This window comes from Manis pentadactyla, chromosome 4, assembly GCF_030020395.1.
Source record: "Manis pentadactyla isolate mManPen7 chromosome 4, mManPen7.hap1, whole genome shotgun sequence".
NCBI lineage: Eukaryota > Metazoa > Chordata > Mammalia > Pholidota > Manidae > Manis > Manis pentadactyla.
The window spans coordinates 80,921,071-80,946,844 of NC_080022.1; the positions used below are offsets into that span (position 1 = coordinate 80,921,071).

The window sequence follows — 25,774 nt, forward strand, 5'->3', positions numbered from 1 at the left end:
GGAAAATCATGAAGTTAAGTCGCTAATGGGATCTCACTGTAAAATCCTGGAGACATGGGGCTTTCCAGATTTCAATGCAGCAACATCATCTGAAAATTGAAACACAGTTGGAATTTAACAAACTGCTGTGGAGCAGAAACCATAGCCAGCTTACACTGGACAGTGGGCAGTCCACCCATATGTATACCAAGCGGTCCAGGAATTTAGGGAGCAGAGCCAAGGACACAGCAGGACACTGCAAGGAGTATGTAGTCTGGACCCCCAGGACTGGGTCTTTTTTCCCCTGGAACTCAATGGTCAGCCATCCTGTAGTCAGAGATGCAGGTGAAATGAAGGCAGAAAAGTAAAGGCAGCTACGGAGTAGTGGCTGAGGGGAAGTAAAGAAAGCTGAATCACGCCACACTGGAAGCGACTGCAAAGGGGAAAACCGTGGGCCCAATGCCAGGGAGGCCAGGTTTCCTCTATCAGCGTCCATTGAGAACGGGGGAGGGAGGGGAACAGATTTCCCAGCAGCGTGGCAGGCCCTGGCATCCGCTTCAGTTCCCCTGCCGAACTTCCACAAATAAACACGTAGAGCAGAAGGGACAGATTTGCTTCTCAGCAAGATTTCAAAGCTGAGCACCAGAGTTGGAGAGAAAACAGGAAGGATCAGAGAGGGAGGAGAAGGAGGGGCACGCATGCCTTGGGCCAAATCAGATGGGAAAACGTCCCAACATGAAACTGACACACCATTTTTTATGAGGTGTGAAACATTTCAGGTACAGTTGGCAGTCAGGACGCTGGGGCCCCGCTCTGAGCTGCTGGGCTTCAAGCTGGGGGCGTGGAGCCCGAAAAGACCACAGGTGAAGCCAGACTCTTTCAGGCTATCTCAGCCACGGGGAGGCCAACGGAGGCCCAGGCAGCTAGACAAATACCATGTGATTTCACTTACATGTGGAATCTAAAAAACAAAACAAATGAACAAACAGACCCACAAATACAGAGAAAGAGGTGGTTGCCAGAGGGGAGGCAGGTGGAGGATGGACAAATAGGTGAAGGGGATCATGGGGTACACACTTGCAGGTAAAAAACAAATCGCAGGGATTTTAACGTACGTACGGCGTGAGGAATCCAGTCACTGATACTGTAATGACTTGCATGGTGACAGGGGCGACTACATTTATCATGGCGAGCATCTCTTGATGTATATAAATGGTGAAATACTATGTTGTACCCCTGAAACTAATATTGTATGTATGTCAACTACACTTCATTATTAAACAATTAAATAGAAAAAAGAAATAATAAAAAAAAATAGTGAATCACCTGACTGCTTGTTTCCTTCCCAGCCCACCCAGGCCCCTGGGCCCCCTCTGCATGAGTGCGTGCACATGTGAACTTGTACTTGAGTGTGTGTGAGGGTACATAGGGGGATGGGTGGCGTGGAGTAAGGCTGTGGGTACTGCGTTTGGATTATTTGAGGATGACAACACTCCCTGCTAATTTCCAAGGGGCTGAGAAAAAACACAGCTGGACCCAGTTGGCGCTGACCCCCTACGGCCCCTCTCTGCTTCTCTCAGCGGCACGGATTCCTGGGTCTGGAGGTCGCACTCCCGCCCCACCCACACCCCCAGCTCCTTACACAATAGGGGCAGGTGCCGTCACAGTGGTTTACTGACATTGCCCCTCTTTCTTTGTTAATGAGCATTGACTTGGCATTTAATAAAATCTTAGTTTTATGCTGGTGTACGTGTGTATGAGAAGCAGCCCCGGAGAACAGAGGGCACAGCATTCCCTACCCTGGAGCTAAGCATGGCTGCTCGCCAACCAGCTGCAATAACAGCCTCCTCCCAGAGAAAGGCCCCCACCCCTCACCTCCGAGCAGCCCTGCCTCGCCATGCGCCCCCCACCGAGGGTCAGACAGAGGGTCTGGCCTGAATTGTCCTGTGCTGCCTCAGGACTGTTTTTCTAAAAACACTAATAGGATGGGTAAGGGAGCAGTAAAAGCAAAAATCTGTCATAATGCCTACAATTTCATTTAGGTCTTCTTATTAGTAATTTTTTAAAATGTTTAGCCACTTTGCTGCTTGTCAAATGGAAAAGCACATTTTAAGGGCACTGGACAGGGTGTTTGTCCTCTTTGCTTGGGACCCATGTATCTGGCGTTGGCCAGGTCTTTCTCCAGTGATGAGCAGGGGTAGGGGTAGCCCTCAAGCCGAGCTCCTGCCAGGGTTTTCTCCTCTAGGTGGTCTCTGGGGGGCCACTCCCCGGTTTGTGAAGAAAACAGCCGAGGGGATGTGTTTCCACAGCAGCCTGGACTTACCAGTGATCAAATGAAAGTGCCTTAAAGCCTTAGAGGCATTTGGGGTACTATCATATTATGTTTGGTCTACAGAAATTGAGAATGTAAATCAAGCTCCTTTCTAGGTCAGTGATTATCAACCTAGGCTGGACATAGGAATGATCTGGAAGGTTTAAAAAATACTAATGGCCAACTGAATTAGAATCTCTGGGAGTGGGGATGTAGGCATTTCTAGTTTTTAAAAGCTCCCCAGGTGGTTTGATACGAAGCCAGGCTGGGAGCCACTGCTCAAGGCCCAGTGATCTTGCTGTTGATATCCGTAAGCCATGCTGCTGCGACCTGGCCGGTTTGCTTGTTTCAGGGCTGAGAGTTCAAAGAGAGCTCACGGTTGGAGCTTGGCTTGCGCACAGTGCCTGCCTCTTTGCAGGCACCCAGGTCAGGGTTGAGTGCACAGACACACAGACAGAGGTGGGGAGCAAGCATGCAGACCTGGCTCAGGTCACTGAGAATGCCCGGCCAAAGGTCTCTGGTTTCTGAACTCTAGCAGTTGCCCAAGCAACATGTAAAGGCAGAAGGAAAGACTTTCTGGTCTTTCTTGTCTGATAAATAAACATCCTGAAGCCATGGTCCAGTCTCTAAAGAAAAGATTTGCCCAGGTGCCCCTTTATCCTGCTACATCCACAACTATCCTCCTAGAATTGCTGGCCAGGCCCTGAAGATACATTTATCTATACCAGTGGTCAAAGTGCTTCAAAAAGAAATGCATGACCTGCCCCTTTCCTAGTGCCGGGATTGCTGATCCTGGCTGCCCAGGAAAGCTCCTGCATCTCTGCAAACACAGGTTACTGGTCTCCTCGCTGGGTGGCTGTGCAGCTGCCCAGAACAGGGATCTTTACAACCTTACTCTTCTGTCTGATTCTGAAAACACACCAGGGAATGAGTCCAGTATTGGGTTCCTCTTGGATCTTTGGACAGAGAAGTTTGAGCCACATGGCTTTTTATTTTCCCTGCAGTGTCGGGAGCTGAGAAATCTTTTCTGGGGTCCTGGGATCTCTGGCACATCCACAGGTCCCAACCCCTCTTACCACTCTGGAGGCCCACCCAGTGAGCTGGGCGCACTGGAGAGTAACATTCTAGGGGAAGTCACATTTTGAAAGGGATAATGTGTGAACTCAAAACTGTGGGGTCTTGTTTTATTTTGCTGCATATTAAAAAGTCTTCAGCTTGCTTTTTAAGACAAGCTGAGAGTAGGTGTTCTGGATTTGAAAGAGCGATCATAGAAAGGCAAGACACAAATTCCTCAACCAAGTCCTCAGCAACTAATACACCCCACAACATAGCTCTGGAAATGAGAATGTAGGCACAAGAATAAGCCCAATTAAATGCTGGAAACATTATGTCACCTTCTTTGAAGGATTATTTTGAGTGTTTCTTAAAGCCTGGCCTCTAAATGACCTCCATTGGAATCACCTAAGGCACCGCCAGATCCTGGCCCAGCCCAGATCGACTGAAGTAGTCTGTGGGGATTGGAATTTGCATTTTTTTTCCAGCTTTCCTGATAATTTTCTTACACTGAAGTATGAGAACCACTGCTCTACACCTCCCTTTATGTAATTCCTGCTCAGTTTATTCTTCTGGCAAAAGAGGAGACCTTATCAAGTTCCAAGCAGTGTGTCTCAGTGCAATTCTGGAACACAGAGTGGAGAATCAGGACTTGCCAGATTTTTGAGACTATTATTTTTCTACCGGCTATAAAAATAATAATTCTAGGCTCTTTTTTTTTTTTAAACCCAGAAACAGCAACCTTTGGGGTCAAGAACAGACCTAAAGGAGGAAGCATAAAGCTCTCATTTATCAAAATTTATTAATTTTTTTCATGTATCTTTTCTTAGCACTTTATAAAATATTAATTTGTTACAGAGCTGAGCAAAGGGGTCAGGAAGTCAACTATCTTGCCCATGCTCACCTAGGAAATGGTAGGGCAGGGACTTCAACAAGACCTCCTCCTTTCCATGCTGCCAGAGGTGTTGGAGAAGATTTATCACAACACGTACCTAATGGCGAACTATATAGTGACGCCCACGTGCTCTAGGATGACTACCAGTCAAGATTCCTTGGGTCTTTGGAACCTGGAGTTTCCTCAGGGACTGTCTTGAACACCAGACTCATGCCCTCCTCAACTGTCAGTTCATGAGTTCCCGATGGCCTACTACCAGGCCCTGCTGCCCCCAGGAATTACCTTCCCAGGAACGAACAGCTCCAAACTCACTTACCACCCGGAAGAGCTTCAGGAAGTCCACATTGGCATACAGAGTATCTTCCATCCACTGTAGGGTGCCCTGGGAGAGGGAGCACATGGCCTCATGCACTGCCTGTGCTCCGCGGCGCTGGCTGAAGATTACAAAGCGCTCCAGGAGGGCCTCACTGCAGGCAATGTCTTTCAGCAACAGATCTGGGACTCCGTGAGCAAACTGCAGGGGGAGAAGCAACACTGAAAACCTCCCTGTGATAAGAGAATACCAGCCCCCCAAAGATGTCCATGTCTTAACCCGCAGAACCTGTGAATAAATTATGTTGCATGGAAAGCAGAACTGAGATTGCGGATGAAGTTAAGGTTGCTAATCAGCTGACTTTAAGGTAAAATATTTTGGATTACTGGGTGGGCCCGATGTAATCACAAAGGTGCTTTGAATATGGAAGAGGAAGGCAGAGAAACAATGTCAGAGTGATGTGAGAAAGACTTGACTGGCCACTGCTGGCCTTGAAGATGAAAGGAGGCCACCAGCCTAGGCGTGTGACACTCTGGAAACTGGAAAACAGATTTCCTTCAATGAACCTGCCCCTGCCAATGCCTTGACTTTCAGACTTCTGACTTCTAGAACCATAAGATAAAAAATATGTGTTGTTTTAAGTTATGAAGTTTGTGTAATTTCTTACAGTAGCAACAGGCAGTTAATACTCCCAAGACTTATTTAATCAGAGAACCATTTATGATTTGGGAGACCGTCTTGGCATTTGATGCTGAGGTACCATCAGGATCCACCCCCTGGAGCTGGGATGGGGAGGGGTTAGAATGCATTTGGGGTAATGGCAGATGACCAATCCCCTCTGTCTTTTCTCATCAGATATCGCTAAAAATATTAGATGCCTCATTAAATTTGAATTTCAGATGAACAATGAACAAGCTTTAGTACAAGCATGTCCCAAAGAGCATCCAAATGGGATATACGCCTAAAAAGCATTTGCTGTTTATCTGAAATTCAAATTAAAATAGGTACCTGTATTTTATTTGACAACTCCAACATCTGGCAAGTCCACGCCCTCCAGCTCCTGTGGAGCCCATGGACAGTGACTCTTGAAACATAATCCCATGACAACCTCCAGAGGCTAGAGTGTCCTCAACCCCAGCCAGGTACCCTTGGTCACCCAACAGAGTAACTGGCCTCCTAGAGTCCTGGCCTCCCAGCTGTGCACAAGATCCCGAGTACTACCAACAGGTTCAGGAGCTTCCCTGGCCTCCACAGTTTCCCCAGAGCTTCCAATTAGCCAGTCCTCTGGGCTGGACTGCAGAGCAGGCCCATGCTCTGCTACCCAGCTGCATGGAGAATGTCCAGACCACATATGGAAGCCTGGTCCCTCAGTGAGACACAGGTCGAGGCTGCCTGCTGGGTTGGCATGGGTGCTATCCATCGCAGGAGACTGTAACTGGGTGCATGCTCTGGCAGAGCCTTCCTATTTCTCCCACACTTTGCTTATTATGCCGAGGCAGCATCCCACCCCCATCTCTAATTCCAGAGGCTGAAACATTTTAAAGTGGATGTAATCAATGAGCTCATTTTGTCCAAGCCTATAATATTCCAGGGTAGGAAAGTGATGGAGGAGGGGTTTAGTGACTTGAGAAGGTTCCATAGCGGGCTAGTGGGAAAGCTGGGGCACTGGGAAGGTCCCGGCTCACTCTTTCACTCAGTTAGTCATTCATTCCATGCCCATCCACTGAGCTCCCATTCTGCAGGGACTAGGACAGGTCCTGGGGATACAGAGAGAATAAGGTGAATTTTCTGCTTCCCAAGGAATTCACCAGCTAGCTGGAAAGGCAGGCATTTAAAGAGCTAGACCGAATGTAGTGACACCAGAGCATGAAAATGGAGTGTCAAGAATAGCTAGTAAAAACGGTTAGTACTTATTGTTTTCCTGTGTGCCAGGCACTAAGTGCTGTAGGGCACTTTCATAATCTCCATTTTACAGATGAGGAAACAGAGGCAATGAGTAGTTAACTTGCAGAGTGGTGAGTTAACCGTGTGGCCTTGCTGAGATTTTGAACCCAGAGCTTGTGCTTAACCACTGCTAGTTAGCTCTTTATCTGGTAGGGAAGAGGGAGGGGAAGGACAAAGAAAGGAGGGTTTATGAAAGATTTCACCGAGGAGGCAAAATTTGAGCTGGGGCTTCAAGCAAGTCCAGGAGTTTACTGGCTGGGGACAGAGGATGAGGTGAGTGACAGGCCAGAGAACTATACCATTCTCACTGTCTAATAATTCCTTAGATGGAGATAGAGATGCTCAGATACCAAGCAGAAAGGGCCAGGACGGGTACCCAATCCTGATGGTAAAATAAAACTCCACGTCTGATGAGGATGATCATTTAGAGAGCTGTAAGCCACCTGTGACTATTTAAAGTAAAATTAAGCAACATTTAAAATTCAGTTCCTCGGCAGCACTAGTGCCATCTCAAGGGCCTACCAGCACTTGTGGCTACTGGCTACCATACTGGATGTCACAGAGAGAACACTGCCATCAGAGAGGAAAGTTCTAGTAGACAGTGCTGTTAAGGAGTCGCAGAGCTGGAGGAAGACGGAGGTGGACACCAGGAGGCAGGCGCCCAAGGCACCAGGCTGAGAACAGGGTGGGCACGGAGATGCAGAGAGCCAGGTCAGCAGGACCGCCCCTGTAAGCCCAAGTGCTCTGAGCTCCCTCTTAGCTCTGGCAGTTTGCTGATCAGGGAAGCATCAGCTAACCAGAGCCAGCAGTGCCAAATAAAGGCCCAAGCCGGTGACCCGGCCCCTCCTTCTCTCCCCACTAAAGGCCTCAGCACTGACGCTAGGAGTACAGCAACTAGATACCCAACGTCAGGTCAGTGAGGAACTGGAAAGAAATTTCCCCTAAATTCCTGCCCTTATCTGCCTTTTATTACCAACTGGAAGTCATCACAGGCATTTCCAGGACTTGGATTTTATGAGCAGAGGAGAAAGCAAAGGGGAAAATGAGTAATCCATGCTCCTGCCCCCACCGACCGTGGGCTGGGGTTGGGGGATGCAGACTTTTAAAGGCCCTGCTGGGAGCCCCTGCAGCTGAGGCCTGCACACTGCGCATGCTTTGCTCCAAGGGCCTGACACACCGCCCCAGGATTGAGTCTCAGTTCCTCTCACCTAGTTTTGGTGAGAACCTCAGGGTCTGAGAAGCCAGAAAAGCAGGTATGGGCTTCTTCACTGTTTGTGCAGAAAAGCAGCTTAAGAACTCCCTTTCAACAGAGCCAGCCCCAACCAGGCGGGGGGGGCCCCCACCCCCACCCCTCCTCCGGGCTCAGATGGCACCCTGCATAGACCTTTATCTCAGCACTGACACAGGCCCTGAAATTCTGTGTCTGTGCTGGCCTCCCCTGGAGTCTGGAGGAGGTGCCGCCTGGCCAGGAAGAGGTGGGAGGGGCATCTGTGCTATCTGTGCTGCGTATCTTGCAATCTCAGAGTGTGCATCATGCTCAGAACCCACACACCCAGGACGCTGGGCCAGGAGCCTGGGAGGCCCCACAGTAGAGTGGAGTTTTTCACCCCTGAGCCTGTCAGAATCACCTGGAGGGCTTGTTAAAACACAGTCCTCTGGTCAGTCTGGAGTGCGGCGTGAGAATTTGCATTCCTAACAATCTCCCAGTCCTGGCTGTGCTACAGATCTTGGACTCAGAACCACTGAACTAGCTAGCATAAGGAATACTGGATTAGGACTGAGAAGACCTGGATTCCACTCCAGCTCTGACAATTTTGGGTCCTTTAGCTGTGTGCAGATCACTTCATCACCAGATGCCTCAGTTTCCCCATCTGTGTGAGCCATGCCAAGATCAATGTGAGGACCGCAGGAGCTGACAGATGTGAAAGTCATGTGATAGTGGTAAAACACTGAGTAAATATAGGAGCGTATGAAAACGGATGGAATAGATTTGGGGTCGGGGGAATAGGTCACAATGTGCAAGGGGGATGGAAGAGGAGTTTGCCTGGCACTGAGAAGAAAATGGTGCAGAAATCAGAGGCCTGCTTTACGTGCCACTGTATCAGGTTCTGTGACCTGGAGAGGTTACCTTAGCACGCCCAGACACTTTGCACTGCCAGGTTCTCGGCCCAGAGTGCTCCTCTCCAAGCTGCCTTGTCTCAGTCAGGTCTGCTCAAATACCACCTCCCTGACCATCTCATCCCACACCCCAAGCACCCTCTAACACCTGCTGCTGCTAGGTGTTCCTCACAGCACCTGACTCACCTGGCATCCTTTGTCTACTTGATTACCACCTGGCCCCCCACTGGAATCTAGGCTCCTGGAGTCAAAGGCTTGCCTATATTGTCCACACTGCATTCTAGCACCTGAAGTGTCCCCAGATATTTGATACACACATGAGTAAACCTCAGTTTCCTCAATTCTAAGAGGATTAGAGGTTGTGATCTCAAGGTTCCTTCCAGTTATAAAAATCTGAGATGTCTGAAGTGTTGCCAGGATTTCACCACTTCAGAATGCAGGAATGGGAATCCTCATCATCTCAACTGACCCCCAGGTATCTTTCTGAATATGTGGCAGGAATTGTGGATTCTGAATGTGAAAGCAAAAAGGGAAAAAAATACAAAGTCTCCCTTGTCTTGCTCAGGCTCAGGGCTCCCCCACCCCCCACTGGACCACTGACCAGGGACATCCACCCACCTGTTCTGGACGGACTTGGGAGTTGATCAGAAGGTGAACAACTGAGTCAGACAAGCCAATGTTCTTCATGAGAAACAGGGTCAGTGTTTCTTCATCTTTTAGAACATCCCGAATTCGTATTCCTCTTCCTATATATCAAAGAACAGGGTGTTGAAGGGGAAAAGGCTCAAAAAAGGGAGAACGTCTAGAATTGATTGGAAACATGTCTAAACAACTCTCAGAAGAAGGTTCTGTTCTCAGGTTCCCTGGTAGTGCCTGGAGGCCGGGGCTCCTGCTGTCACTGATAGTCACAGTGCTGGTGCCATGTCGAAGCAGCTGGGCGAAACTCAGGGGGATGGCACCTAAGAGGGGAAAAGTGTGCTTGGGACAGCGGATGGCATGGTCAGATGCCCTGTGGGGTTGGGCTGGGATTGTCTCTTAACTGAGAGGGGGTGAGGGACCAGAGCAGGGTAATTTTGTCTCCCCTGGGAAGATCTGGCAATGTCTGGAGATGTTTTTGGTGGTAATAACTGTGGAGGTGCTACTAGGTGGAGGCCAGGGGTGCTGCTAAACATCCACACGATGCACAGGACAATCCCCCCACAACATCCCCCCCAAAGCACAGAACTGTCTGATCGTGAATGTCAATAATGCAAAGGGTGGAAAACCCTAGTCAAGGATTGAAGGAGAAGCGTGCTGTGTCCACACTGCCACTGTCGTGGGGTAGAGGACCCTTCTTGGTGCTCTGTCAGCTCAGCTAAGGCTCTCAGCTCAGGTACTGACTTAGGAGAGATGATGAATGGTTGGGGCAAGGAAAGTTCCCAGTGGGCGAGAGGATACAATTTCATACCCCGATCAGCCCCAGTCACATTCCCTCTAACTCCTCTTAGAACATGCTAGAAACAGACATTTCTTCATAAGGAGGCATAAAGGACTCCTAAGAGTTCAGGTGACCTTGGAGCAAGTGACTGAACATCTCTGTGTCTGCACTTTCCATATCGACATCACATGGTTATTGCGGGAGTGACTCTGGATAAAGAATGCTGAGTGGTTAGCTCCCAGGCCTGACAATGGTGAGCGCTCAACAAATGCTTGTTCTGATGGCGTTCATATTCTGACACCTCCCTAGGGATTCACACCCAGGCCACCCATCTCTTCTGCCTGCTACCAGGACCAACACTCAGCCTAAAGCTGGCCATGGCCACAGTTCATGAAAATGTGTATCTCTACATCTCAACTCTCCTGGGAGCCTGGCTGACTGCTTATCTCAGTTCTTCTTTAACTATCTTTAAACGCCCCTGCTCTTTCCTGTCCCTAACACCATCCTCTCCCTCCCCAAATTCTTCCCTCACTAGGCAACCAGGAGGCCTACCCGCTGAGAGTTTGACTCCCATCCCTTTAGTTTCAGATGATGGCTTTCCCCACACAGGGTCTTGTCCAGATTGATGCTGGTGCTAATTCCTTTTAAAAGGGGACAGGTCGCAGGCCACACAGCTAGGGTAGGGGCCACCATCCTGAGGTTCCAGTCCACAGTGCCTCTCTAGAGCTGTGCCACTTGGGGGGCCAAATTACTACCTTTTGTAGAGGAAAAGCCCAAAGGCTTTAGGGAAGCCAAATGCAGGAGGGGGCCCAGAGGAGGAGAGGGCTGAACGGGCTGCTTTAGTTTATTCTTGCCTGCCTTCCTCTTCGATAACCTAAGTCCTGCCACCTTCCAACCCGGCTTCATTTCTTCCTTCCCCCAGGCGCCAGCTCAGTTGTTCTTCCTACTTTTTATAAAGCATTATGGTGTATACGCTGGCCTCGGGGGACACCACCCTCAACACCCACATGCGGTCTCGAGAGTAGGCTGCAGATGCTGTTGTTCAGCATGTTCAGCATACCTGGCGAGGCTGGGCACACAGCCTAAGCCCTTGAAGTCACCTCTCTCTGACACCCAGCTTTAAAGCCTGACATGGAAGCAGGGCCTCGATAAATGTGTGTGGAATGACAGGAGGCACCCAATAAATACCTGTTGTCTTGACCTGAGAGTCAGGACCCCATTTGACTGTTTATCTCTTGGTTATTCTTTAACTCACTCACCTGACCTTACAGGCAGGTATCCTGCTGGGGAGAGGGACAGAGCAAGAGAGACTGGAGTGATTTCCACCCTGCCTGGGGTCCGGGTGGCCATGGCCCTAGGGCGAGGGGCAGGAGGGTGCTGGCCCCACACGCTGAGCAGGGATGGGGGCCCAAAGTGTAAGAGGTGGCCGATACCAGACAGAAGCTCCCCTGGACTCCCAAGGGAGAAATGTGAACCCAGAGCCTGAGGAAAGAAAAGTAAATTTAGTTTAAAATGTGGTTCGTCTTGTTCTCTTCCCTGGGAAGATGAGAGGCTGGGGGAGGGGCTGCTGAGGCCCACAGAGCTGATGGGAGCTGAGTTGGGGGGGTGCAGGGAGAAGCCGGGAGGGAGAATGCGAGAGGCTCCTGGGAACCAAGTGTTTAATGATGATTGAGAGACCGCAGAGCTTGCTTGCGGGTGGGAGGGGAGGGGGCTTCCTGTCTGGTGTTTTACCATTAACCCTCCCCTGCTGAGAATGCAGTACTACAGGTTTGCTAGGACAGGGTCAGCCGGCGGCATACTTTCCCAGGTGACTGGGGCCTGGCAGGCAGAGCGCACGCCAGCGACAGCCGCCAGCTTCCAGAGCTCTAACGCTCCACGGAGGCTCTGGGCCGACTCGATATTCACGGTGAGCAAGGTGCTCCCCGGGTGGCCCTGGACAGACTCAGAAAGAGTCCACAGTGCTGGTGGTGGGCGTCAGGCCCCGGCCTGGGCCTTCTTCAGAGACTCTGTCCCTTTACTCTTGGAGGGTTCCTGGTGTCCTCTCAAGGCCACCAACGCCCAGGGTTCTGCAGAGGCTCTGTTCCCAGGGGCCAAAACCCCTTGCGGGAGCCTTGGCAGGCCTCCCTGATCTGGTCTCCCCAGACATTCAAAGCTGTTCTCACTTAGAGGATTTTCCCCCACAGCCTGAAGGCCTGCAGAAGGAGCCATCTGTATGCCAGTTCGAACTAGTCTTGTATTGGGTTAGGAAGTAGTGATTTGAGTTCTCATATACACACTGTCACGACCACAGAGAAACTGCGGTTTGAGATGACTTCCTTTACACTTCCTTCCAGCCGGACTCCATATGAAGTCAGACACCAAAATGAAATGTCTGCCTCATCCCAGATCCTACTGGATGAATGGGATAAACAATCACTCCGGGAGTTGGAAGCTCTTGTTCTTATCTGCTTCCTTAAACTTGGGAGAAAAATGCTTTCTGGATGGTGCCTCCCGGACTCTTCGCTTTCCATTAAAATGCTAATTGTGCTCATACCTTACAAGGTCCTTCAAGCTTGAGCTAAGTAAACTTCCTTCCAGAGCAGAAAAGAAGGTAATGTTCATAATCTGGTTTATAGAAAATTACTAGAGTATGTGCGTTCTATTTCTGAAAGAACTAGAATGTAGTGAAGCAATCCTAATGTACCATCTGAACATAACTCCTGTCCTTTGTTGCTCCAATGGGGAGAGACGGCGAAGGTGGCCAGATGGGGGAGAGGATCACATTCCCCTTGGGGAGCTCTCCCCTGCTGACTCCCCATGCTCTCAGCTCCCTGGGCTTCCCTCCACTGCCCACCCCCTGCAGTAGGGTCATTGCTCCCTCAGTCCTCCACTTTCTGCTCTGGGAGTCCTCGGGGTGGGTACCTGCTCTGCCCCACCTCCCCATTCCCCAGGGACTAGCACACTGCCTGGCTCCTGGCTGAGGGAGCCGCATGGGTGAGGAGCTCCTGGGGCTGATCTCTACCATTCTCTCTCTTTTCTTGTTTGGAACCCTGAGTAGGAGCAGTTCTATCCAGCCTCTCCTATCCCCTTGGTAGACCCCTTCCTCATCCCTGTCATCCTCTGAGGTCATCTGAGGGTCACACCCCCCCCATTCCCCGTCCTAGGAGCATAGGATGTATCCAGCAGCTCCAAATGCCTTCCTGACACCCTGAGCCCCACCTCCGGAACAACCTTTCCCCCACAGGCAGCCTTTCTTCACCCAGGACTGCAGTAACTTCTGGGTTCCTGGCATGTTTTGCTCCCTCCCAGCTGCTTATTTGCCCTCCCTGGGGGTGGGTTCCAGCTGGCGCCCAGGCCTCCACCACACCCTGGCCGTCTGCAGAGGAGCCTGCTGTGGACATGACACGACATCGACTTGAGCTTCCAACAGAGCTGCCAGTGTGGTTGCTGGGCTTGGGCTTGTGGGCTCCTTGCTTTTCCCCAGGGAGGAGAGAGGCACAGGAGAGGGAGCGCCTGCATCCTGCCCCCTCACCACGCCGGAGTCCTGGCCTAGCTCCTGCCACCCTCTCGCGTACCCTCAGTGCCCATGTGTGACCCATCAGCCTGGCCTCTCATTTTCTTCACTTCCCCATCACTTAAACCTTCACCTCTGCTCTGCTTCAGCCACCATGGCCACACCTAGGGGCTCCTCTCACCTGCCCGTCTTGCCTGCCTTTGATCCTAAAGTGGAATATCTTGCTTTCTGAAAACAGCCATCAATCCTTCCATCCTGCTCATTCCTCAGTCCAGAAACAAGGTCAGAGAACCCCCTGAGGCAAGGGAATCACCTCTCGGTCCCCCTGCCCCCACCGCCCACCCATTTCACTCCCTTCTCACCTATGCAGCCTGGACCTGATGCATGGACTCCACCACCACCCTCACCCGGCCTGCCTCCTGGACCTTCTGGGGCACCTGCCCGTGAGAGCCCACCCTGCATCACCCCACTCTGCACCTGCTCTGCCTCAGGGCCTGGAAGAAACGGGATGCTTGTACATGTCTGTGTCATGACAGACATGCTCCCTGGCCTCCCTGGCCCTGTTGCTCCCGCACGCTCCTGCTAGCCCGCTCTCCAGGGCTCTCAGAAAGCTGCTCCATGTCTTTCCCGTACTCTCCTCCTGCTTCCAGCACTTAACTTAGCCTCAAACTTCCCAGCACATGATCTCTCTTGGCATTTTCTTTTCTGTCTCTGGACTTACCTGGGATGAGAAATTTCCCTGTCCTCCTTCCCAACTTCCTACTCTCCAGGCTGGTGGGAAGGGAGTCCTTACCAAGGTGGGTCTTGTGCCTCCTCTAGCTTCTTTTCCCACCAAATCTCCCCACTCTTTCCTGTGACTTCAGCCTTTCTAACAGATGCGGCAAATGCCAGGCAAGTGATGGCTGAGAACACTGAGACCCATCTTACCTGCGATTCTCTCAGGGTGAGTCCGGAAGGTGTTGATGAGTTGGGACAAGGTCTGGAGGTCTGTCCAAACATGGCCAAGGGGCTGGCTCTCTGGTGCATCCATGAGGAGTTCTTGAAAATCTCGATAGACCCTTGCCAAACTGTAAAAAAGACAAAGCTTCATCAATAAAGATACTGCTGTCATTTTCATAATAACACCTAGTGCTATTTTTTAAACACACCATGTGCTTTACCCAGCTGCCACACTATGTATCCTTAACAACACTGCAAAGATCAAGGGAGAAAGAGATATTTTACTTCTTTGTACATATAGGATTAACACACAGGGGTAGTGAGCAACTTGTTCAGTCTTCTAGTTTGGCAGGGCTGGGTCACCTCTCAACCCTATGTTCTGTTTGTCTCCTGTCCAGAGAAATCGTAAACAAGTTTGTCTTGTCAATGAGTTTCAGTCCCAGGCAAGTTTGCTGTGGCTTCAATGTGACCAAAGAAATTGACAGCAAAACGTTCCTGGGGTGAAAGGGTTATACCCAACTTTATTTACAAGTGCCAGGTCAGTCACTAAAATCCTGTTCACTCAGAGCAAGTCTGTATGCAGCAAGCCAGTCTCTGTCTCTGGGCCTCTCTGGCTACACAACCGTCCTCTGGGCCTCTGTGCCTGCACAACTGTCCCACACAGCCATCCTCTGGGCCTCTCTGCACAGTTGTCCTGCACAGCTGTCCTCTGGGCCTCTGTCCTCGGCGCTGCCACCACTCCAGCCTCTGCTCTCCTGCAGCCTTGCAGCCGTGCCACTGTGTCATACCCAGAGCACTGGGCAGAGCTCTTTTATATAGAGTCAACAGCAATGCATTGCCCACAGGTGTGCAATGAGCTAGTCAACCAGGGCCAGGTGAGAATCCTGGCCACAGGAACTCTCATTTTATCCATAGAGGTGATACTAATGGACATTACTGGAGGTTCTTCTGAGCCATTGCCCATTTCTCTGAGACCTGCCCTTCTACCATTCATAATTATAAGTTCTGACAGCCATACTTAATCCACCACTTCTTCCCTGCACCTGCACGCATACACACGCACCCCTCTGCCATGGCTGACAAGAAGAGTGGACAAGAAGCGTGAAGCTGGACCAGATTTGTTTCCAGGAATCTGAATGATATTCAAGAATGCTCTTCCAATTGTCCAAGCCAAGTTGCTGGGAACTGGCCTGGACTTTGAGATGCAAAGGACACTGGTCCACGGAGAGAGTGGATGGAGTAGATGCTGACCTTGGAGGTCAGTAGACAAGGAGGCTGACCTTGCAGGCCCAAGTGGGAAAGAGCAGCTCCTGACAGCTCTCCAGTTCTTGTTCTCCCCCTCTTGAGGTCTGCCTGGCTGCTTTAGCTTTGCCAGAGGGTCTAGTGCCCAAATGAGACATTTCCTTCTGGGGCTTAAGCTTGTTTGAATGGGTTTCTGCACCTTGCAAGGAAAAGAACCTTGAATAAGCCAATATCTCACCCATAATGTATGTGTGAAACCCAGATTTCCTGGCTTGAATGCCGAGTATAGCTGGAGTCTGAAGCCATCCTTCCCCAGCTCCCACCCCTCAATCTATAGACATCACCTGCAGTCCCACTGAGGCCCCATCTAGCCTCCACTGTGTGGCCACGTGGGATCCCTCTCCAGATGGGCAGCTGTTTCTTCTCAGGAGCCTGAAGGAGACCCAGCTGAAACTGCAGACTGCAAATTAGTTTCCAGGCAGCGTTTGCAGCCATGTGAGCCCAGCTAAAATGTTGCCTCCCTAGCTTTCCTGGGAAGAGAGGTGTTCCCTTTTCTATCTTCCTCTAATCCAGGGGTCAGGAAACAGGCTTGTGGGGCACACAGTCTTGGCCATAACCGCTCAACACTGCCGCTATAGGGCAAATGTGTCCACAATTCATTCCCAGCCTCTGAGCATCAGGCTGACTTAGTATTAGGCTGAGTTGAAATGCAGGTTTGTCTGAGAGGAATTAGATCCAGAGCTCCTCTGAGGAAAAACTGGAGTAACCAAATGATCAGTTTCCATCTGACCTGGTGTTTATCCAAGTTGTTGGAATTGTTCCCTAACAGGCCCTTGTTAGTGACCCTCCAGTGCAGATTCCACAATCTCTAGCCCAAGGTCAGCCCAGGGGGTGAAGGGTGACCCTGTCCATATCACTGAGTCTCTGTCTATAGAACATGCTCACCTCGTGTACTTCTACTTCCTGCTCTGAAAGGAAATTTGGAAGGTAGGCTTGCTTCCTGTGGGATTTTACTTGAAATTTGCCCCCATATCAGAGGTCATTAACCTGCAGTCACAAGTCCCCTGAAATCACGGGCACAATGTAGTGTTGTATGTGTGTGTCCATTTTTCTTGGGAGAGGGACCATCAGTTTTCATCAGCTTCTCAGCATAGTCTTCATTCAGCCCTGCAGGTTAAGAACCACTGCTTTGGAGTCATAGTCTAAGATCTTGCAGTTGAAGGGAAATTATGGCACTTACAACAGAGGATCTGAAATTTGTCTTTTCTTGCAAGGAGCAAACTTTACTTTATAATCCTGATTTCCTTCACCCTCACAAGGTCCTCTGACTTTTTTTTAGGTTCTAGATGTACAAGAAGGCTTTTAAAGGAACAGACCTCTGCAGGGTTTATGGGGCTAAAGTGATGTAAGGGAACAGAAGAGACCTGAGTTTTTCTCATCTGATGATGCCACCAAGCAGAGGGGTGACCTGGAGGCAGGGGGCACATCTCAGCAGGGTGCTGCCCTTGTGCTCTAGGTCACATCTTGGGAATATAAAGACCAAAATGTTATGTCAGGTAGCCTTATTTTGAAACTTTCTCCCCAAGTGCCCTAACAGAATGCTCCAGAGAGGAGACATGTCCTGCTGCTAACAGCTTAAGGGCTCAACAGGCCACAGAAACATTCAGCGCTATGTGCTCTGTGAGTGCACACGTGTGTGCTCCCACACAGGACCAGAATGAAGGGGTGTACAACTGCCTCTCTGTATGGTGGGAATCTCAACACTTACATGGAGTTGTTATAGTTTGACACAATTCCTGGCGATTCTCCTGGGGTGGGATTTTGAAAACAAGGATTGTTCACATTGCAGAAAATCCCCTGGAGCCATGGCAACATTCCTGCTGAGGGCATCGCCTTGTTGGGAAAATGGCCTTTAAGACAGGAAATGAAGACAAGGAGTCAGTTATTGAGACCAAGCAGGATGCAGACCCTTGTTGCCTGGGCCCCTGCAGGGAGGATTCTGGCCCCACTGGTGCTTTCTTTTATGCATCAACATTTAAGAAGCAGGAAGCATAATATATATCAGGCCCTGCACTGGGTGCCAGGGACAGGGTCTCTTCTCTCAAACTCCCAGTGTAGTGCGGAGACAGACAAGATGTTCTAATAGACGTATGGACAGAAATGGGGAGGGGGGTAGGGGGAAGGGGCTTAAAACTCATGAATGAGAAGGTGAGGAGCATGAGTTAATGAGCAGCTTTGCATTTTTATTGAGGTCTCCTCATCAGCTTGCTGGAGAGAGAAGGTATCACCCTGGCCAGAAACCAGAGAAAGGCTTTCCTAGAGGGGACATGGTATGAAAAAGGGACTCAGGTCCCAGGACCCCTCTGGGATCTAAGAAATAATATTCTATTAGGCATAATTGTACAGAAAACTTTTTTGTTTTTCTCCAGCACTATATATAACAAACATATCCCTAAATTGGTCTCCAAAAAATTTCAGAAAATTCACCTATAATCTGCATCCTTTAAAACTAGTAAGACTTTTGGTATAGAAAAAAAGAACCAATAAAAACAAACAAAAAATAATCACAAATTTTTCAGTAACCACATATAAGTATTTGCAAAGAACATGTAGGATTAAAAACTTAGTTTGTGTAATGCTGATGAGTCTTTATTTTCTGCACTGTAGGCATAAAATGATGATAAGCAGATCTGACCCTGGCACCCCAACCCCCAAGACTGTTCTAAATGAAAGGATTGGACCTCAGTGTTTCCAAGGCTCCCCCATCATGCTTACATTCATGTTGGCTGTAGAGTGGGTTGACATTCCTTAACCAGATCAAGATCAGAAATAAAGATAAAGGCCATACGAGTTCTACCACAAGGCGAATCTGGAAAAGCAAAACAAAAGAAGAGGAAGATCAGTGATGCTGGGAGATCATAGGAAGCAGAGCTAGAGCGCACACATGTCAGCAGCAGTTTAGGCAACAGGCTTGGCTGTGGCCTGTTTCCTAAAGGATGTTCTTCTTTCATCCCCTGTCCCACATTGCCTCTGCCCTGATGTATCAGACTAACAGGATTGTGTGTCCATCTGGGTTCTACTGTGGTTCTATTTTTTTGAAGTTGCATCAGCACAGGACTTCTATCAAGGATCAAAATATCTGCCTTAGTGCTTGGTGGCTGTCACTGTGCATGTGAATGCGGGTTCTGATTCTGTAGGGTCCCACCCTATTTCCTGGGCCTAACAAGCTCCCAGATGATGCTGGTGTCACAGGTAGTGAAGATCTCATTGTGACCTCTCAGTCTGTGGATGAGGACACAGGCCCAGGGAAGGCAGGCGACCCGAGCAGTGTCACCACAGCAGTGACGGCGCTGGTGCCAAAGCCCAGCCTCGTGTCTCCAGGGCCAGTGTTCCTTCTGCCCCTCTGTGTTGTCCTGCCTCCCAGTGCACATCAGACCTTGCATATGTGGTCCCTGGATGAATGAATGAGCAAATGGCTCTGTGATCCACCGCAAAGTCAACAGAAATCTGGATTTTCTGACATTTTTTTCTTTAACAAGGAAACAAAGCAGGGCATGCTGCCATGGGTTTTTATAATATTGGAAGAGGCTGATGATACCAACATACAGTTGAAAGTTGGCATTTAAATTTAGGTTCATTTTAGAGTTGAAGGACTCTTGACTCCACAGGAAGAACCAGTTGGCTGTTGCAGCCCATGCTGACGATTACACATGAGGGTGGGGTTGGAGGTGTGGGGTTATGTGAGAGGAGAGGGAGAGAAGGGGATGTGAATCAGGGAAGGTAATAGTTCTTCTATGCAACCCCCCTCCAGAGACCTTAGGAAGGAAACAGAAGATCTGAAAGAGAACTTAAGCAGATGGCTAAGAATAGAGACTTTAGTGTAGATACATCAGCTAAGGGCCATTCTCATGGTTTTTAATTTAACCCTTTGCTGTTCCTTCCAAAGAAATGTACTCTCAGCAAAATGGGGGATACCATAGCAGGTACTCAATAAATTTTGTTTCTTTCCTGCTAGTAAGGTCTATTGGCAACCAAATCATTACAAATTATACTGTAAGTCATTGGAGGAAAAAGATAATGCATTGAAGAAAAAGCAAAAAATGTTTAGGGCAGGTAGTAAGTAGTTGTAACTTTTTATGATATATTTTACTCAAAATATGACTATGGAGAATGTGGCAAAGACAACAGTCATATATTGTGGGCAGAAGAAAGAACAGTAGATTTTCCTGAAGGCACTCACTTTTCAGGGTTCCCTGTACACATTCTCCCACGAGACAGCAAAACACCAGTATTGGATGCTTCCCATCCAGTGTTAAAGGAACTGACCCCAAGCACACTTGACAGCTGCCGGAATGTTGGCAGTTCCCGCAGGGCCTGCTGACCGAGGGAGGAGGGGCTGAGCCTCTCCCCCAGTGACCCCATCTCACTAATGCCTCACCCTGCCTAGACCAGCACTGCTGTTCCCACAGCAGCCTGCACTTCGCCGTCACATCAGCACCATAGATCAGGGTGGTACTCCTTCATGGAAGTGGTTCCCTCTCTGGATGTACCCTCCCTGGGGGCAGAGAGCATGCCCTCATCACTGCTGTGATTCTGGCACCCAACACAGGGCCAGGCTCATAATAGGTGCCCAATAACTGTCAAGACTGGTCTAGGAGGCTCCTTGGGGAAAGTCCAGGTGACCCAGAAGCTTAGGCCACTAGCAGTTTGCAGACTGAACAAACGGCACCCCTAGGGGCATGGACTGGATGGCTGGCTTCACACCTTCCATCCTAGGTTCTGCCATCAGTGAGTAAGTCGGGGAGCAAGTCTGGCAAGATAGCAATGGGAGTGAGAGATGCAAACAATGAAACCAGAAATTGTTCCCGGTGTCTTCACCAAGGAAATGAGGCAACCAGGCAAGATTCTACACATTTGATCCTTAAGACAATTATTGGTAACCTTGGCTTTCTGCCAAGTAAATCAGCCTCCTTCCATGTAGCAATGTCTATCTGGGAGTAGTCTGGTATGTTTCACACCAATGCTGGTTTGAGAATAAGATGATCTGGGTGAAGAATGACTTTGGAGCTTGCTCAATTGCTGAGTTTCGGTCTTCTCATCTGTGAAATGGGACTAATTTGTGTACACTGTGTACTGAGGGTTAAGTGTCAATACTGAGGCTCTTATCCAGCCCTGCTCCCTAGTAGCTGTATGATCCTGGGTAACCTGTTTAATCTCCATGCCTCAGGGGCTCATTTGTAATATGGAGGCTGATACCAGGACCCACCTCTCAGAGCAGTTGTGAGGATGAAGTGAATCAACCATGTAAGACATCTAAAGCAGAATCCGGCACAAGGAACATTTAATAACGAGCCATTTATTAATGACCCTCTGTACTCACAAAGATCACGGGGACACTGTAGGGGACACACGTTGTAAAGGTTCACGAGTAAGGAGATGTAATTAAAATCATCTGCAAGCTCTTAGGCCTGCCCTCCACTCACATTCATGTTCCCTCCCTTCCTTGAATCAGAACTGCTTATTTGCCAGTTTGGAAGGACAGGGCTTCCTAAGAAACTAACCACACACTGTCACATTCTCCATCTATTAGAGAGGTTTGGACCAAGGGGGAGGGGCTGGCCTACTGTCCGTGGATAAAATTTCCAAAGCCAAGCTGGTGCATGTCACCCATCTCTGCAGTACTAGCTGCCCACCCTCTCATCTACTCACTCACTCATCTTCCTATTGGTGAAGTGCCAGTTTTTGCAGGGCACTGGGATAAAAGCCCGCCCTCAGTGGGAGGCCAGCTGAGAATTTTCCTTTCCTCCTTCATTCTTTGCCTGGCCTGTGGTGCTTCGCTTCACCATTTCTCTGAGTCAGGGCTTCTGTTTTCTGCTCATAATCCCTGCCCCTCAATGGATCACCCTCACTAACCAAAGTCTGCGGTCCCCAGGGGCCACGTGCTGGCATTGGGTGGAGCCCAGGCCTGGCGCATCAGTTGGGCCAGTGCCTTTGGGCACAGGGCATCAGTTTGGGTTTTGGGGTTTGTTTGTTTTTTAAATTACACTTCTCAGGTAATTCCAGTGTGCAGCCAGGACTAAGAACCACTGGCCGGCAATCTTTGACAAACATTTGTTGAGAGGTCAGCGTTACTGCTGAAGCTCAGCAAGCATTTGCTTTGGAGGGGCTGCATTTCACACTCACGCCCGCACAAAGACCACCTGCGACTCTTTTCTTTTCCAGCGGGGCGGTCCTCCCAACCACCTCCTCTCCCTCCCCCAGAGCTGGCTCGGCAACCTCACTCCAGAGGGGCACCCTTGTCCTTGATGCTCCAGTGTGAGCAGGCATACCCCAGGGAGAAATTCCACAGTGTAATTAAAAACATGTTGTCAGGGTGGCTCTGACCCCCCCGCCCCTTCCCTTTATACATGTCTGTAACTTTAATTAACCCCAGCCCAGGCTCAGAAGGGGCCGGTGGAAATTTTTCTTTTTTTTTCCCCAAACTAGTATTTCCTTGTTCTCTGTCTTTTTTTGCTTTCCCTCCTCTGCCTCTTTACCACTCAGTCTATGTGGGGGAGGAGGGGTCCCAGGGAAGGGCAGAGGTGTGCTTGCTTTAAATCTTGGCCAGTTAGATTCTCTTCCCCCCTACTCTGTTTCCAATTTAAAAGCGGGGAGCCAAGGCTGGAAGTGATCTGCATGACTCTCCCTTCTGCCCTGAGAACCCAGATGGGATTCTGGGACTGGACTAATATGACTCAGGACCTGGGGACACTTGCAGCAGGCTGTCCAGGTTCCCTGCACCTGCCAGGTTCTCCTCACCTGATGCTGGCCCAGGATGGAAGGGGGCAGCTGTACCAGGTGCCCGGGTCTGCGGCCCAGGAAATGATAGGCTCCCTACTCTCAGGAGCCCTCAGGACTTCCTAAATAGCCTGTCCTGACATGGAAGCTGGGGCCAGCTGATGACACCAAGGGGCCCTAGAGTATGAGCTCTGGGGACAAGAGACACACCTAATGGTCTCTATGAACCCGCCCCGACACAGCGCCCGGCCCGCAGCAATGTGCATTTGTCCTGTGCAGTGGACAGAGCTCCTGCCTTTGGGCATGCACTTTCTAAGGATGAACTCCTCGGGAAGTCCTCTCTCATCCTCTCCACCCCTTTTCTCTTCTGAGTGCCCAGAGCGCATCCTCACCCCCACCAGGTGCTTCCTTCTGCTCCATGTTGCACATAATGTTGGGTCAGTAAGCGTGTGTGGGCACAGGCCCCCCGCGCCCCACAGTCCATAAAGACAGGCCTGTGGCCGACTCACCCAGCTGTATGGGAGATACAGGGCGACCATATGGCTCAGTTTGCCAGGTCTAGTACTACTTTACATTTCTTGTCCAGCTGCGATTGTTAATAGCGTCTCTCTCCCTTTCAAAACTGCCTTGGTTTGGATGATAAATCAGATGGCCCCCTTATTTCTGTGGTCTCCATGACCAGTCTATTAGATAGAGCTTGATACAGGGGGACAGTGTGGAGCAACAGCCGTGTCTGCCTGTCCTGGAGCCCCAGGTCCAGCCCTACCAGTCAGCAACCTTTCCTGGAGACTCGATGACCTCATCTGGACTCATGGGGAAAACAGTAATACCTACCACAGAACTGAGGTGAGGGTTAAATGAGGTGCAGTACAGTGGCAGGCACTTAGTAACACTTAATAAATGTTAACAGAAAAAGAAAAAAGGGAGGGAGGAACATAGAGATCTGAAGATTTTCATCTTATGCCTTTAGGGATTGGGAGAGAAGAAATGGGGAAATCTGGTATCTGTTTTTGCTCTTGCTCACAGTAGTAAACACCCCAAACCATGGAAGTTTGAGGAATTTAAAATCTAGGAGCTGTGTTATGGGCTAAGTGTGTTGTACTTTTCCTCCTTAGAGTCACCATCTTGAGGAGACAGAAGCTTCCAGAAGGACCAAAGGCTTGTGGAAGGAGACCCAGCCCCCTCTCAGAGTGACTGGGGACTGCGGGGCCTGCCTCCCTCACACTTAGCATGCTGGAAATCCCCAGAATGTGGTGGCTGTGGGGAGCCTGGCTGGAGGTGCACCAGACAGAGATCGATTCCCGGGCCATTGGAACGGCATCAAACGAATGTCAGCCCAGACTGCGTACACCTTGGGAGGGTCCCCAGCCACGGTGCTCAGCCTGCAGGGCCCCATCTCACCACAGAGGGCTGACAGTGTGTTCCCCTTAGAAGCCCCCCCAAGTCCCGAACAGAGGACAGCCACCAACACCAGGGAAAGGAAGTGGAGACTGTGAGGGCCACTGAGACAAACCCCATCTTTGATAATAAGGTTATTCCCTCTAATGGCAACATGCTGGCCACAGGAACGAAATCATTTCAGGCCAGTAGCTACTGCCCTTAGGTATTTTTTTTGAGGACAATGAAAAGCACATTGAGAATAAAATCAACAATCTTAATTTCTTATGGGAAAGAGAGTGAGTGACAGAGAGAACAGTCACATACTAGATTTTCCTCACCATTCTGGACTACAAACATCATGTCATCAGCGACTGAGATTGTCCTGTTTGCATTTTGTACCTAGCACCTGTCATGGTACTTAGTGATTATTAATAGTTGTTGATTGAAGGAATAAATTAGTAAATGAATGAATTTAATAATGAGTCCTATTTAGGTTTTATGTATTTTCATTCTAGAAGGAAAGCTCTGGAACCAAGGGATTGAGTCTCTACTGTTAGCGCTTGGCTCCTGAGGGCAAGTAACTTCAACACTAATTTAAAAATCCAACCAGCTAATCAAAGGAAAGCAGCCTAAGGACTGTGCCCCATGTCTGAGGGGATCCCCACTCAGCTCTGTGTCCAGCCTCCCTAAGTCCCGTCCAAGCCACACACAGCTGAAAGACCATCCGCGCACACAGCAGATTGTGTCCTTTTGTGCTGGTTTGTGCTATTGTCCCTCAGCTCCAAACCCACCCACCAGCCAGGGCTCCCTCCTCATGAGACTGGGCCAGAGGCCAGGCTCAGGGACCCCGCAGCAGCCTTAGTGCACCTGCCCTCCCGGGCCCGAGTTTCAGCTCCACGGACATCTCCTCTGTGTTTTCAGGTCTTAATTCCACTTTCTCCCCTTGGTTCCCTCAGCTCTGGGGGTGGTAGCTGTGTCGTGCAATTGCTACTTCCGTATACCTTGGAGTCTCTTTTACCCGATCAGTTACCAGCTTTGCCCTTAGCTAATGCCCTAGCCCATTAGATCCTCTCTGACTGCACCGTGACTGAGACACTGAATCACAGGTCTTCAGATGTTCTGCAGGTGGCCCCCTTTCTTCCCTCATATTCTTCCAGTGCCCAGGAAAACCCTGTTCCACCTCCCTGAACTGATGGGGATTCAGTGCTTGGAATAAATCTGTTCTCTTCTTCCCCACAGCCGGTCTTCCACCCTGTCCTCCTTCCAAGCTCATTTTGAGACCACAGAATGCACCTGTTACCTTTTGCCTTTTTCTCAGGGTCCAATTCTTCCAGAGCAAAAGCTGGATCTGTCTCAAGAAGCCCATGCTGGAGCCCACCACATGAGCAGACGATCATAGGAGCCTCTGTCTACGGACGGACAGCAGTGCACAGAAAGGCTGCTCAGATCACGTCCAGCGCAGGCCGCTGTGTCCTTCTCAGGGGATTAAAGGCTGGTTTCCCCCTTCCAAGTGTAATCCCTTTTAATTACATGTAAGCTGTTTGTTGAGGAAAGCAGGCCGACAATGTTGGCTCCTTTTTAGGAAAAGAGAAACTTAAAGACACAAGTGACTGGGTACTAAGCAAACTGAAGGGAAATGGGAAACCAAGACCTTCAGGCCCCCTCCTCCATCACAGGGGTTCCAAGGGCTCCCTAAGGGGATGCCTTTGGGAATCACTGACTTTCAGTTTGGGACAAAATCTTTGCCTAAATATATGCTGGACTTTGTCCTCTGCAATAGCCTTCCAGGGTTCAACTACCCCATTTAGTCCAATCAACCCACTTGCCACAGCTGAAGTGCTCTCTCCCTTTTTCAGCCCTTCCTCTTACTCTGTAGTGACTTTAGGCCAGCTATTGGGGGCATCTCTGAACTT

General features: G+C 49.8%; 1 protein-coding gene across 1 annotated transcript in view; it reads right to left on the bottom strand.

Moving 5' to 3' along the window:
- Window positions 1-25,433, bottom strand: part of ABCA4 (ATP binding cassette subfamily A member 4) — a 129,434-nt gene extending 104,001 nt beyond the window's left edge. The window contains 6 exon segments of the mRNA XM_057499461.1: window positions 4,555-4,752; window positions 9,232-9,359; window positions 14,451-14,590; window positions 17,473-17,614; window positions 18,480-18,573; window positions 25,162-25,433. Of these exon segments, the coding sequence (XP_057355444.1) occupies window positions 4,555-4,752; window positions 9,232-9,359; window positions 14,451-14,590; window positions 17,473-17,614; window positions 18,480-18,573; window positions 25,162-25,227 (768 nt within the window). The 5' untranslated portion in view covers window positions 25,228-25,433.
- Window positions 25,434-25,774: the final 341 nt, after the last annotated feature.